The following is a 15311-nucleotide window of genomic DNA, read 5'->3' on the forward strand; positions in this document are numbered from 1 at the left end:
GTTACATGAGAGATTTATGACGGCATTTCTGACAGATGAAAAGGACGATGCCTCCTGGTCACTAAAGTATCAACTTCTTAACATCGGCAAATTAAAAGGGATCATAAATCACAGCAGAGGCACGGACGTGACTGTGCGCCCAACATTCATTGCATTAGTACTCTGTGTGTTGTTGACTTCACAATTTTGCAAAAACTTTTGTGTTTTTGTACCTATTTGTTTTCCAATCGGATGACCTCATACAAAACTTCTATTTATCGACAGCCTGTTTCTGAGTTCTTGCCACTCATTAGTTGCAGGCATTCATTGCAGCTAAATGAAATGTCTAAGTTTTTCAATGTTTTTCTTTTTTTTAAAGATTACAGCGGGGTGTGGAGATTCGTTTTTAGGCACTGCTCTGTATGGGAACACTAATCTGTAGGCCGCCTGTTTCAGAGTTCTTGCGCCTCTTCAGTTGCAGGGTTACTATGTGTCTGGATGAAAGGTCTAAGATGCAGCTCAGTGGGCTATTTTTTATTTTAGAGATACAATGTTGTGTAGAGATCACTTTTTGGGCAGTGCTCTATACGAGAACACCTATTTGCACACATCACTGTCAACACTCATCAGTAGAGAGTGTGCTCAAAAGTAAGTCTCCATACTGTCTTTTTTACAAGAAACATTATAGTCCGTGTGCTGCATTCATAGACATATCCCCTATCAAAATTCTAATATCCAACATCCTTTTGGCTCCACCCCTTTGTCAGACATCATTAAAGCTTTGTGGTGTGACATGAAGCTTCTCTCTCCCAGTGCCGAATGTGATGTCCCCCACCTAATATGTGACAGTGTATTATTGACTCATTGGGGTCGATTTATCAGAAGTGTCCAAAAGCAGAACTGTTCTAGTTGCTCATGGAAACCAATCATAGCTCAGCTTTCATTGTCCCACAGCTGATTAGAAAATGAAAGCTGAGCTGTGATTGGTTGCCACAGGCAACTAGAAAAGTTTTACCTCAGACACTTCTGATAAATCTCCCCCATTGACTCTTGGGTAGTAAGGCCTTGGATGCAAATCTCATCTCCACATTACTTTTTAAAAATTTTAAGGCCAAGACCTCGTTGTTACGAGAGTATCAGTATGTACAGCCAAGCAGTGAAACGACCCTTAGTGGTCCCACATCATGCTCTCTTATCATAGGGCTTACAAATAGTGTTGTGTAGCATGCAACATGAATAGTGCACAAGACTGTAGTCCATTGAAAGGCGCACCTTTTGTGGGTCCTGCCGTAAACTGTCCATAACTCTCTGTTCCAAGGCCCTTCTAGGGTCAATAAGTGAGGGCTTCCCCTTGACCAAAGTGATCTTAGATACCACCTGGGCATCAACCCCATTGTCCACCAAGAAACTGTAGATGTCTGGACATTGGTAGGGAGAGAGGAACCCAATGGCCAACAACTCTACCCTCTTCCCAATTGAGATTGAGGTCATATGAACCTTTCCCTTAACTCTATGCCATTAGGCCCGTCAAGGGATTGGTGGATTTTCATCTCTGCAATATCGAGAGAGCTTGTTGAGCATCCACCTAGGTTGCCACCATGCTGTTTTTAGGATTCTTGCAGATCTTGTCTACTAGACGAGTGGATAGGATGTCTAAAACATTGCTATGGAGACCTATTTTTAGGGCGATTAAGCGTTTTGAGGTATCTCCTCCATCCAGTGGGACTTTCCTCTACCAATGAGAAGCAACAACTGTCTTCATTAGCTGTCCCTAGTTTGGGTGCTATGGCTTTTGGCCTATTTTATGCACCACAGTGTGAATTGTGGCTTGTATAAATATTCCCTTCTGTAATTCCTCTGGTTGTTCTCAGTACATGGTGTCGGGGGCCACACTTTAGTTATTCTGGTTTTACTGAGGAGGTCACCCACCAGGGCAGAGGTGTAACGTAACACACGGAGCGCTGCCTGGGGACGCACATCTGGAATTCCAGCCATTCCTGGGACCCTTCTGACTCATTGACATCAATGGCTGCGCTCAAAATCAAATTAGAACTTTCCCATCTGAGTCACAGGCCTTAGGAAAGTCAGAAGAAAAGAAAGTATCACGGCTAGAGGACAAATGTGCCGCGTGAAATACTTCTTGCCTATTGTTTTTCACCAAGCTCGAGGGTAAGATCACACACATGGATAGTTGGGCCGGAGAGGATTTTTCATCTTTGCAACAAACAGAGGAATTCTGTCTATGTCTGTCTATTCTGTCCGGTGAACCCCAAGGAAACCCACAGTAACACAACAAGAACGTACAAAATCCCTACAGATTCTATCCTTGGTCTGTTTTGAAGTCTGGAACCCATATATTCACATTATAAAATATTGCACTTCCCGCTCTGTCCACTAGTGCACAGTTCCCTGATACTCTCAGCTTTGCTGTGTAGACTGGGACTTAATGAAATTAGAACCCGGTGTGATGTAATTTTGGTACAGTAACCTGCAGAAAATGATGATGGTTTGATGAAATACTGCAGGTCTTTGTTATCATATCATACAAAAGTTTTTACAAAAAAGTTTGAAACTGCAATTGTGAGCGGGGCAAAAAACTACAATTATACAATATAAAGTTTCGACTTGCATACAAATTCAACTTAAGAACAAACATATGGAACCTATCTTGTATGTAACCCGGGGACTGCCTGTATGTACATAAGGAGTCAGACTTGTATTCAGGAGTGTTTAGCAGTTTTTCACTCTTGCAGCCGCTCCAGTGTCCAGTGTCTCGGAGCTGGTGGCTGGAGACTAGCTGCTATCATGTCTCCCATACACTGGACACGGACATGAAAGGAGAACCCGCTCCAGAACCTCCATTATTTAGCATTAGCAGAATCAAATACGAAATTATTGAAAAGTACTGACCTGCACTACTGGGATTAAAGCACTTGGGGTAAGATAGAAACTTACTATTATCTCCAGCAGCCTTTGAGTCTTGGGTTTCACTCGGCTCTTCCCTTTATAGAAATCTGTGTAACCTCACAACTCTATAAAACCAGTATTGCTCATCCATGTACATGTTGAGACACCCTGGTACATACATGTTTGGCCGCCTCTGCTTATGCATACTAAAAGAGCCAACCCGCTGTTACTTACTTGTTCTGCAGCAGGTAATGTCATATATGTATGTAATGTAACTACATAACAGCAGGTGGTGCAATGATACTATCGCCCCAGACGACGTGGAATTTACTTTCTCTAGGTTCTCTCTTCTCTATGTGTGGTGTTACTCATGTCCCGCAGGCTCTCCCTACCACCGACTTTGTGAAGTTAATGGGATGTGACTTTACTCACAGGCTCCAACCGCTCCCTGTCACCTCTTGTATAATTTCTGGTCACTTATGACACTTGATGTTGTTGTCCATCACCTCACCCTAATGATTATGTAACCTCTGTGGTCAGAGACTGAACACCCGGTGATCTATGACCGATGCAAAGAGCCTATTATAAGCAAATGGAGCCAACCCAGCCTTCACCTGTCACACACATCTGCAGGATTCAGGGGGACGTTTGGTGTATATATACAGCAGTCTGTAATAGGGTAATATCAATTTATCATTTTGTGGACATATTGGAGACACACACTTCCTTCCTGTACTGTCTGTATAGGGGAGGACATATTGGAGACACACACTTCCTTCCTGTATTACAGTGGTGGCGAACCTATGGCACGGGTGCCAGAGGTGGCACTCAGAGCCCTCTCTATGGGCACCCTTGCCATCACCCCAGGGTAGAGTTTGTCAGACAGGGCTCAAGGCCTCTTGCAGTCCCAGGAAGCTCAGGACCCTAGAAGGAAGTTACAATGATAATCCAAACTTCTTCTCCTTCTTTCTACTGTTATGGTGTCCTCGGGTGCCTATACAATTTAAACCTGTTAAAAAGCAGGGAGTAATAAGTTGCTGCTTAATTTGTCGTATTGGCACTTTGCGAAAAATATGTGGGGTTTGGTTGCAGTTTGGGCACTCGGTGTCTAAAAGGTTCGCCATCACTGCTGTATTATCTGTATAGGGGGAGGAGATATTGGAGACACACACTTCCTTCCTGTATTGTCTGTATAGGGGAGGACATATTGGAGACACACACTTCCTTCCTGTATTGTCTGTATAGAGAAGGACATATTGGAGACACACACTTCCTTCCTGTATTGTATGTATAGGGGGAGGACATATTGGAGACACACACTTCCTTCCTGTACTGTCTGTATAGAGAAGGACATATTGGAGACACACACTTCCTTCCTGTATTGTCTGTATAGGGGAGGACATATTGGGGACACACACTTCCTTCCTGTATTATCTGTATAGGGGGAGGAGATATTGGAGACACACACTTCCTTCCTGTATTGTCTGTATAGGGGAGGACATATTGGAGACACACACTTCCTTCCTGTAGTGTCTGTATAGGGGAGGACATATTGGAGACACACACTTCCTTCCTGTATTGTATGTATAGGGGAGGACATATTGGAGACACACATTTCCTTCCTGTAGTGTCTGTATAGGGGAGGACATATTGGAGACACACACTTCCTTCCTGTATTGTCTGTATAGGGGAGGACATATTGGAGACACACACTTCCTTCCTGTACTGTCTGTATAGGGGAGGACATATTGGAGACACACACTTCCTTCCTGTACTGTCTGTATAGAGAAGGACATATTGGAGACACACACTTCCTTTCTGTATTGTATGTATAGGGGGAGGACATATTGGAGACGCACACTTCGTTCCTGTACTGTCTGTATAGGGGAGGACATATTGGAGACACACACTTCCTTCCTGTATTGTCTGTATAGGGGAGGACATATTGGAGACACACACTTCCTTCCTGTATTGTCTGTATAGGGGAGGACATATTGGAGACACACACTTCCTTCCTGTATTGTCTGTATAGGGGAGGACATATTGGAGACACACACTTCCTTCCTGTACTGTCTGTATAGGGGAGGACCTATTGGAGACACACACTTCCTTCCTGTACTGTCTGTATAGAGAAGGACATATTGGAGACACACACTTCCTTTCTGTATTGTATGTATAGGGGGAGGACATATTGGAGACGCACACTTCGTTCCTGTACTGTCTGTATAGGGGAGGACATATTGGAGACACACACTTCCTTCCTGTAGTGTCTGTATAGGGGAGGACATATTGGAGACGCACACTTCCTTCCTGTAATGTCTATATAGGGAAGGACATATTGGAGACACACACTTCCTTCCTGTATTGTCTGTATAGGGGAGGACATATTGGAGATGCACACTTCCTTCCTGTAATGTCTATATAGGGAAGGACATATTGGAGACACACACTTCCTTCCTGTATTGTTTGTATAGGGGAGGACATATTGGAGACACACTCTTCCTCCCTGTATTGTCTGTATAGGGGAGGAGATATTGGAGACACACACTTCCTTCCTGTATTGTCTGTATAGGGGAGGACATATTGGAGACACACACTTCGTTCCTGTACTGTCTGTATTTGGATCCATGCTTTCATGTTGTTGACGCCAAATTCTGACCCTACCATCCGAATGTTGCAGCAGAAATCGAGACCCATCAGACCAGGCAACGTTTTTCCAATCTTCTACTGTCCAATTTCGATGAGGTTGTGCAAATTGTAGCCTCAGTTTCCTGTTCTTAGCTGAAAGGAGTGGCACCCGCTGCGGTCTTCTGCTGCTCTAGCCCATCTGCCTCAAAGTTCGACGTACTGTGCGTTCAGAGATGCTCTTCTGCCTACCTTGGTTGTAACGGGTGGCGATTTGAGTCACTGTTGCCTTTCTATCAGCTCAAACCAGTCTGCCCATTCTCCTCTGGCATCAACAAGGCATTTCCGCCCACAGAACTGCCGCTCACTGGATGTTTTTTCTTTTTCGGACCATTCTCTGTAAACCCTAGAGATGGTTGTGCGTGAAAATCCCAGTAGATCAGCAGTTTCTGAAATACTCAGACCAGCCCTTCTGGCACCAACAACCATGCCACGTTCAAAGGCCTCAAATCACCTTTCTTCCCCATACTGATGCTCGGGAGAACTGCAGGAGATTGTCTTGACCATGTCTACATGCCTAAATGCACTGAGTTGCCGTCATGTGATTGGCTGATTAGAAATTAAGTGTTAACGAGCAGTTGGACAGGTGTACCTAATAAAGTGGCCGGTGAGTGTATATATTATAATATTTTGTAAGATCTTGTTACTTTAAGGTAATAATTGTCGGTAAAGTTATTCCCATGGGGGTAAAGTTGTAGATTTGCTTTGGTCTGAGTGCTGGGAGTCTGACATGGTGCCTGATACCTTGTTTAAAGGACACCTGTCATCAGGTCTGTGTCACTTGTCCTGTCACTACTACCTGTTGGAGCAGCTCACAAGGATCCCATCCCAGCCTTTATCTAGTTATTTCATACATTATTCATTGTAAAATCATCTATTCTTTATCATGTAAATGAGGCTGGTCACATGGTCAGAGGCAGTGATGTCACCCCTGTTACCCCTCCCCTCTCCTCCCCCTGCTCATGTCTGTGTGTAATGTATAGTAAATGCTGCATCCTCCTAATATACAGGTGAGAGACACAGACATCAGCTACACATGAATCTGACATGTTCTGCTGTAACATGGCTGCCTGGAGCTGCTGTATCTCTCCTATACACACACACATACACACACAGGTTGCCGGGGGCGTGGCCACCAGCACCAGGAAGCACATCATTATACAGCCTCACATCATTATATAGGCTGTCAGTCATGCACTGGGGGTGTGGCTGTGCCTCCCACTCATGAATAGAGTGGACAGCTTGAATATGCTAATGCTTCATTGGACATTTCACAGGTCATTTGCATACAGCTTTAGGACCTCATTGCTTAGGGTTACAGGCATGTAGAGGGACAATGAAGGGATAGAGGCAATGCTCTCTAATGGCAGTTTATGAAGATATATTTAGTTTAGCGGGGTTATTTTGCATGACGGGTTCTCTTTAAATTGATTCCATATGTGAAGAATTTTTATTCTACACCCCACCCGTCTTAGAATTTTCGGTTATGTAATGGGGTTCTTTATGGATATGGATACACAACAACTTCCTCCCTCCGGTTTAGATTGGGTCTCTTCTCTTCCTTCCTACTAATCACCTGTATTATACTCTGATTGGCTGAGAGGGCCTCTGAGTTACTTCCTGTGTGTCGGGAAATATCAGGAAGTGGAGAATTATGGAGTTTCCAGGGGAGGATGTGGGGGGCATTTTGCATCTGATTTCTTAGGCCAGTGCTGCACAGTTTTACAATAATGTATAGAACACATCGGATTGGTCACTGAGAAAGGGGTAAAGTTTACAATAAAGTCCTGTGCTCCCCGTGGCACCGCTCACTCCCCCACAGTGGTAACAGGCCTCGTCCATCTTCCATTTTTTATTGTCGTAATCCTCAGTGTTCCTGGAAAAGACTTTTAATAACATGTTGTTAATGTCTGAGGGGCCGCAGGACGCAGATACGCGGGGAGGGCGCTTACGCTCCCGCCTCCCCCCCCCTCTGGTTCGCGCCCTTTGTCTTGCCGTCTGCTGTTTCTCACTTACACTCCTGCCTCTGATGGTAAATTTTGTGTTCTCGTGTCAGAACACAGTTGATATATTAAACCAGTCGCAGGTTTTTTTTCCTTTTATTATTTCTTTTACGGAACTATAGGTTTTGATTTTCTTCAAATTGAAATTTTCCAGAATCGGGGTTGAAGGATATTTTGGCAAGGCTCCACGTGAAGTCTGTGTTTGTTTCTAAGACGCAATCTCCTTGCGCGTTGGCATTTTTTCACTTAAAGGGGTAGTAATCGGAGTTCTTTAGGGCAAAGGAACACGTAGAGGGCCCCTGTGTAAGCCAAAAAGATGCAATACTACTCTTCGCTTGTGGAGGCACCAACATATGGCATCGGGTCATTCGGTACCCAGCAGTGAGACAGCCTGGTATTGGCTTAGTATGATAGAGAGCTTAGAACAATGGCTTCAGACTACTTAAAATCTGTTTGTAGTCTGTTACTATGGAGATACATAATCCTGCATAGGATCTGTAACCACACAAAATAGTCAAACGGACAGCCATTCAGATACACATGGGGCTACCATGCAATACTACATTTCTCCTGCAGTGGCCACTGTAGGGAAATGGAACACTTGCTGATGGGTTGCACCTAATCACTGGATGGGGTGCAGTGGGTAATTATTTTGGTGTCGGGCACTCTCTAAACAGAAGTCTCAGGGGTTTGTCTGTAGTCTGTTGGAGATACAGAGATCTTCACAGGAGCTGTATACGCAGAATTGTAGGAGGATTGTAATTACGATTAGTTATTGATTATGGTTTTGTTTTTTTTTTGTTTGATTTTTATTAGGTCCACACAAAATTCCACTGTCGACAAGCCCACGCTCCAGGCACCGATACATCTTGTGTCACGTTTTCTTATGGTGGAAATGTTATAGCCACACGAGGAGGTAGGTTCTCCAGTCTTCATTAGTACCTAACGTTTAAAAGGAACCTATCACCACATTTTTCACAAATACACAAAATAACAGGTACCTATAAAGCCCTGTTAACTAATTTCACCCTTCATTTAGCTAAAAGTAGTTTTTATTACATCCCCATAAAATCAACTTTATCTTAACCTGTCATACAGCCAGATCTAGAAGGATCTTACCATTTAGCACTTCAGGTCATGTGACCAGTGTGATGTCAGTCATCTAACATACTTTAACCACTAAGATTTGTAAAATCTACCTCATGTATGTATCTGATCACATGAAATCAAAGCAGCCTTCATGGAGGGCGAGGAGGAGTAGAAGTCTATGGAGGCTGCTGTGATTTCTTGTGATCAGATACATACATGGGCTACATTTTGCAAATGTTAGTGGGTAAAGGACCTTAGATGACATGGGCCTGGTCACATGACATGAAATGCTGAATGGTAAAAAGGAACATGCCCCCTCTCACTCCTGCTAGATCTGGCTGTATGCCAGGTAAGTTAACAAAGTTGATTTTACGGGGATGTGAGGGAAACTGTCTTTAGCTAAAAAAAAAGGTTGTCAATTACTTTATGGGGCTCTATGGGAACCTGTCACTAGCTGTTTTTGTGAACATTTTGGTGACAGGTTCCCTTTAAATATCTATTGCAGGAATATATAAAATATGTAACCTAAAATGGTACCATTTTAAAATGAAACCCGGCCCATAAAAAAACAAGTTTGATTGTTTCTGAAAAGAAGAATGAAAATAATATAAAAATGCTGATTTATTATAGAACAATAGTGTCTATTACACTAAAGGGTTAAGAGCCCTATTTCGGGCAGACCATACAAGGAGCGCACGTCCCGGCAGGTTTGATCTGCCAGAATTTTAGTTGCACATATGTTTGCGGAAATCAACCATTTCTCAGATTTTGCTCCCTGTACAGATCAGTGATGTTTTTATACGGATTGTTAGGTTTTTCTGGGGCTCCGGGCCAGGACTCCACTCACAGCCCATACATCACATCCCCGATTTCATGTCATATATGGCGGTATTATGGAATTATCACTCCGTGATGAATAGCATAGACCAGAACAATCTATTTCCTCCGGAGGCCGGGGCAGGAGGACTCGCTGGATGCTCCTGGTGTATGTCTTACACTCTCTCATATCTCTGAAGACCATAGGAAGAGGGTTTTTTTGTCGGGAACCTTGTGAGTTTCGTTACATCCTGAGAAGTTTTTTGTAGGGTTTTTTTTTCCCCCAATAAAGTGTTTTGACAGTAGTTTGATGACTCATTTGTACTTGCTCCAAAAAACAAGTAGTAAGGTAGCGTAAATCTAGCGTAGAGTACTTATCTGGCAGGGGACCAAGGAAGCCAGATGTGAACAGGGTTTTACTGTAACGCACCTGCTATGTGTGTCGTGAGGAACGGGACACTACTCCTGCACCTCCGACACGGAACAGCGGATGATGCTTTCCAGGCACATAGCGGCGAGAAAGGGTTAAGTCTTCACGGCACTTTCTATGGTAATGTCTTGCAGTGCTGTCTGTAGATGGATTTTGATGGTAGATTTCCTTTAGGTTTGCTTGGGACCCCAAAAATAACTTTTGAGCTGCAAAATTGATGGGGAGGTACAGTAAATAATTTTTAATGGGGTTTTCATCTTGTCTGAACATTACTGAGATAACAAGTGATTTCTTCTCTGCGTTTCAGGAGACGACACTTTAAAAACCTGGGACATGAGGAACTTTAAGAAGCCGGTCCATGCTGCCACTGGATTGCCCAACTTTTTCCCAATGTAGGTATTTTACCCCTGTATGGTCCTGTGCCGGGGATGGGTACATAGCAGAACTGGATGGTGCAAGGAAAAGATGGCTCTGTGTGAACCATGTACAACACTGTGATTTCCCCACTCTCCCCCTTCTCCCTTCTTTCCTACTCCCTTCCTCCCTTTTCCCTCCCTTCTGCTCCTTCCCTGCCTTCTGCTCCTTCCCTGCCTACTGCTCCTTCTCTTCTTCCATCTCTCCCTTGCTTCTCTCCCCCCCCTTTTCTCCCTCCTTTCCTCACCCCCTCCATCCACTCTCTTCTCTCCCTCCCTCCCTCATTTCCTCCCTCCCTCATTTCCTCCCTTCCCTCTCTCCCTCCCTCCCTCCCTCTCTCCCTCCCTCTCTCCCTCTCTCCCTCCCTCCCTCCCTCTCTCCCTCCCTCCCTCATTCCCTCTCTCCCTCCCTCATTCCCTCTCTCCCTCCTTCATTCCCTCTCTCATTTCCTCCCTCATTTACTCCCTCTCCCTCCCTCCCTCTCTCCCTCCCTCCCTCCCTCCCTCCCTCTCTCCCTCCCTCCCTCCCTCCCTCCCTCTCTCCCTCCCTCCCTCCCTCCCTCCCTCCCTCTCTCCCTCCCTCCCTCCCTCTCTCCCTCCCTCCCTCCCTCTCTCCCTCCCTCCCTCCCTCTCTCTCTCTCTCTCTCTCTCTCTCTCCCTCTCCCCCTCATTCCCCCATTCCCTCATTCCCTCTCTCCCTCATTCCCTCTCTCCCTCCTTCATTCCCTCTCTCATTTACTCCCTCACTCACTCCCTCTCTCTCTCCCTCCCTCTCTTTTTCCCTGTCCTCTCTCCCACCTCCTTCCCTCTCTCCCACCTCCTTCCCTCTCTCCCCCCTCCTTCCCTCTCTCCCCCCTCCTTCCCTCTCTCCCCCCTCCTTCCCTCTCTCCCCCCTCCTTCCCTCTCTCCCCCCTCCTTCCCTCTCTCCCCCCTCCTTCCCTCTCTCCCCCCTCCTTCCCTCTCTCCCCCCTCCTTCCCTCTCTCCCCCCTCCTTCCCTCTCTCCCCCCTCCTTCCCTCTCTCCCCCCTCCTTCCCTCTCTCCCCCCTCCTTCCCTCTCCCCCCTCTCTCGCTCTCACTCTCCATCCCTCTCTATTATTTCCTCTCTCTCTCCTTCCCCCCTCTATCACCTTCGCTTCCGTCTCCCTTCCTCCCCCCTCCCTCTTGCCTATTTTCCTTTCTTTCTTTCTTTCTTTCTTTCTTTCTTTCTTTCTTTCTTTCTTTCTTTCTTTCTTTCTTTCTTTCTTTCTTTCTTTCTTCTCTTCATATATTCCTCTTCTCCTTCACTCATCCTTCCATTCCCTTTCTCACAGGACAGATTGCTGCTTCAGTCCTGATGATAAACTCCTGATTACTGGGATCTCGGTGAAAAAGGGAGAAGGTAACGGGAAGCTGTTTTTCTTTGACCTGGTCGACTTCAAGAAGACCTATGAGATCTCCGTCACAGACGCTGTGAGTTATCATTATTATTCATTAATTGTTCAATTTTTTTTTTTTTTTTTTTTAAATTGTTATTCTATTATTTTATTATTATGTTTTATTTTTTTTTCTCTGAACCTCAGTTCTAATTTTCTCCTCCGGGGGTTGCTGTAATATTTTTTGTTAGCTGTGGTGCTCTCTGGTACAAAGCATCAAATGGAGGACGACCAAGGAAATGTAAAGCACAAGCTTAAAAAGATTATATATTTTCTCCATCAAGTTCTTTCAAGAGTGTGAGTGACTGAGGGTCTTGGAGGGGGGACTGCAGATACAAAATACTTAATGCTCTCAGTACTATTGATACTTCCACCTATATACAGTATATACTGCCTGCTACATACATTACACCATATTCACACCAACTACATAAATTAAACGCTCTCTTACATACAACATAATTAATACCTCCACCTATTTTCAGTACAAGTAAAATCACCATTCAGTTATTACCGTCCTTACATACGATTAATACCATCACCCAGGGGCGGAACTAGGGCCCCATAGACTTCTGAATGGGGCCCACTACCTGCTGGATGATAGGGGTGGCGTTATGGGGGCTAGTAATGAGATTTTATGCCATCTACTAGATACAACAATATTAAAGCTCCCCCCCTCCCTACAAGGGTCCCAGTGCTGCCACCTACATAGCAGACACCTAAAGTTGGCACCTACACAATGGATTACTTCGGAAGGTCTGGTGGTGTACAACGTCCGCACGTTGCAGGATAGGGTATAGCATGTGGTGTGTGTGACCTTGACTGTCTCTTCCCATGATTGCTGCTAGCACTAGATGTGTCTATTAGTAAATGGACCCTCACTTACATGGAGATTGTGGAGCCCCCCATCCGGGCCGTCACTCTGCGTCCAGTCTTCATTGATCATCCATAATGGGAGTGCTTGTCTCTCTCTATCGATCCGCCACCCCCTGACACATTGTAACACAACGGCTTTTATAGATACCGGATTTACAACCTGATTAATGTGCAGTAGTATAATATACCATAGCGGGCGCTCGCCCCGGTTATCGCCCTCACTCTGTAATATTCAATGGAGGGAGCAGAAGCAGAACTCACCTATTTTGGGCTCCAGAGCTGCATTTTTAGTCCATACCATAAAATATAATTTGCTGTCAATATGTGTGCTCCTGGCCTTTCACTACGGTACCAAGTAGGGCGCAGCTCTATCCATATGGTCATATCTGTTAATGTAGGGCAGCACGGTGGCTCAGTGGTTAGCATTACAACCTTGCAGCGCTGGGGTCCTCGGTTCAAGTCCCAGGGTCAACATCTGCAAACAGTTTGTATTTTCTCTCCGGGTTTGCATGGGTTTCCACGTGTCCTCCGGTTTCCTCCCACACTCCAAAACATACTATTAGATAGTGAGCCCCATTGGGGACAGGGACTGATTTGGCAAGATCTGTGCAGCGCTGCGTAATCTGTGAGCGCTATATAAATAAATTATATATAAAGAAATTTAAAGAAATTATTATTACGCAATTCACTCATAGCTACGGATAGGTTACACGGGAAGCCTCTTCTCATTTATGCTTATTCTTGGCAGCCTGGGTATGAAAGTTTCCCATAACTTCCTCTAACAATCCCTTCTCTGCTTGCTGTCATCTAATGACTCGCTCCCCGGGAACGATACTAATCCCCCCTTGGATGACAGGAAGCAGAGATCTTGAAAATCATAAAGAATAAACATAGAAAAAAGAATCAGGAAAAACGGCAGGCATTTTAATCATATTTAGGATTGACTCTAATTTGCCAAAATTGGAAAATTCCTTTTTAATTATGAATTTTAGGCTAAAATTTTAAATCTCAATTTTTTTTTTCCCAAACAAAAAGATTATTCTTGATTTGAATCTCAATTTTCCTGCGTCTGGCCCCATCTCTCTCATTTTTTTTTTTACTCTTTTCTTTATGGCCCCAAACTTGCATCTTTTCTTTCTATGTTGCTCCCCCCGCCCCCAACTTACCTCTCCTTTGTACCCCTCATCTCTCTATGTTGCCCCCTACTTACATCTCTGTACCCCTCATCTCTCTATGTTGCCCCCTATCTCTGTAAACAAAACCTAGTAGCTTCACAGATCTAGACGCATAAGCTGTAAGCCCCACCCCTAACCCATCATTAGCTCCACCCTCTGATTTTAGCTCTGCCCCTAAATTACAGGTAACATTGTATGAGCGAATTATTGAGCTTGTCCGGCCCTATTTAAGGGGTATTCTGGTAACCTCAAGTTATCCCCAATTGAAAGGATTTGTAGCTGAGTTGGGGACCGGTGGTGGATGCAGTGAGGGCACAACAGACCGCCATTCCTGTGATCTGACCCGGTCCTAGCGGTGGAACCCCCTCCAAACAAACTATTCTATGTATATATAACTGTTTGTGCTCTGTAATGTAATATAATATTTGTCTATGTCTCCTATGATTTGAAAAGCTACAGAATATGATGGCGCTATATAAGATTATTATTATAGGGGGTAACTGCGGTTTTACTAAAATGCCCCTCTAAGTCCAAGAACAAATATGGCCTAGTATCTGCTCCCAATGAGTTGCCTGAGCAAAAGCATGGATCTCACTAATTCTAATCTCTCCTGTCAAGTGGGAGGTTCCGAGATTAACACGTGCCCTGCACCGCCCACCTGACAGAAGAGAGCCTCATTAGCATATCAAATGTCTTTCTTGATTACAGAGGAGAAATGAAATAAAATTGGTGGACTGACACCTGTTTAGGGATGAAAAGAGATTGGGGTGGTGAGAGGTTCTCTGAAAGAAACATCAATACTGGGTCACATCCGGTTGATCAAACATCAATCATTGATCAGCGCACATGAATACTGACGCCGATAGGTCACCTCCGGATGAGCGTCAATTCGACATACCTACCTGTCGTTGGGTTTAACGCTGTTTGGGGAGGGGGTGGGGGCTGAAACTGCACCGATTTTATAGAAATCACTTTGGACAAAGAGAAATTTAGAAGTGTTCTGGTTTCCTGCAGCGCCATCACAGGTGAATGTTAGTACTGCACGGATCTCTTTATAATCAGTGGTTGTGCTGACTCCTCTAAACAGATATACTGGGGCTTATTTACTAAGTTGGGTTTTCCGATGTTTTTGGGGATCGCACCGCTGGGACAGGTATTTAGCAAGAGATTGTGTCAAACGCGATCAGATTTAGTCACAATCGCGCCGGCTTTCATGCGACACAAATCAGAGGGGCGGGCCGTCGGACGATCCGACAGATTCGGACAAACCGCGGGATTTAACTTTAAAAATGGTGATGCAAGCCAAGCACTTACATGCACCTGGTGGAAGATGGTGAACTCCGGCGGACCAGATCGGGGAAGCGACGCATGCAGGACATCGGACGCACGATCTTCTTGAATCGGTTCAGTGTATTGTCGCCAAACAATGCGCTTTCGGGATCTCCTCCAAACCGGGTAAGTAAATGTGCCCCACTGTGTTAGATAATAGATGAGGGTCTTAAAGGAAACCTTTCAAACCTAACAT

At 44.8% G+C, this 15311-nt stretch overlaps 1 protein-coding gene across 2 annotated transcripts in view; it reads left to right on the forward strand.

Moving 5' to 3' along the window:
* WDR70 (WD repeat domain 70) overlaps positions 1-15311 on the forward strand; it is a 153225-nt gene that overhangs the window by 95765 nt on the left and 42149 nt on the right. For both annotated transcript variants that reach the window (XM_072135264.1, XM_072135257.1), the window contains exons 11-13: positions 8391-8490; positions 10217-10301; positions 11634-11772. In XM_072135264.1, coding sequence (XP_071991365.1) covers positions 8391-8490; positions 10217-10301; positions 11634-11772 — 324 coding nt within the window. The remainder of the gene's footprint in view (positions 1-8390; positions 8491-10216; positions 10302-11633; positions 11773-15311) is intronic.

This window comes from Engystomops pustulosus, chromosome 1, assembly GCF_040894005.1.
Source record: "Engystomops pustulosus chromosome 1, aEngPut4.maternal, whole genome shotgun sequence".
Lineage (NCBI taxonomy): Eukaryota > Metazoa > Chordata > Amphibia > Anura > Leptodactylidae > Engystomops > Engystomops pustulosus.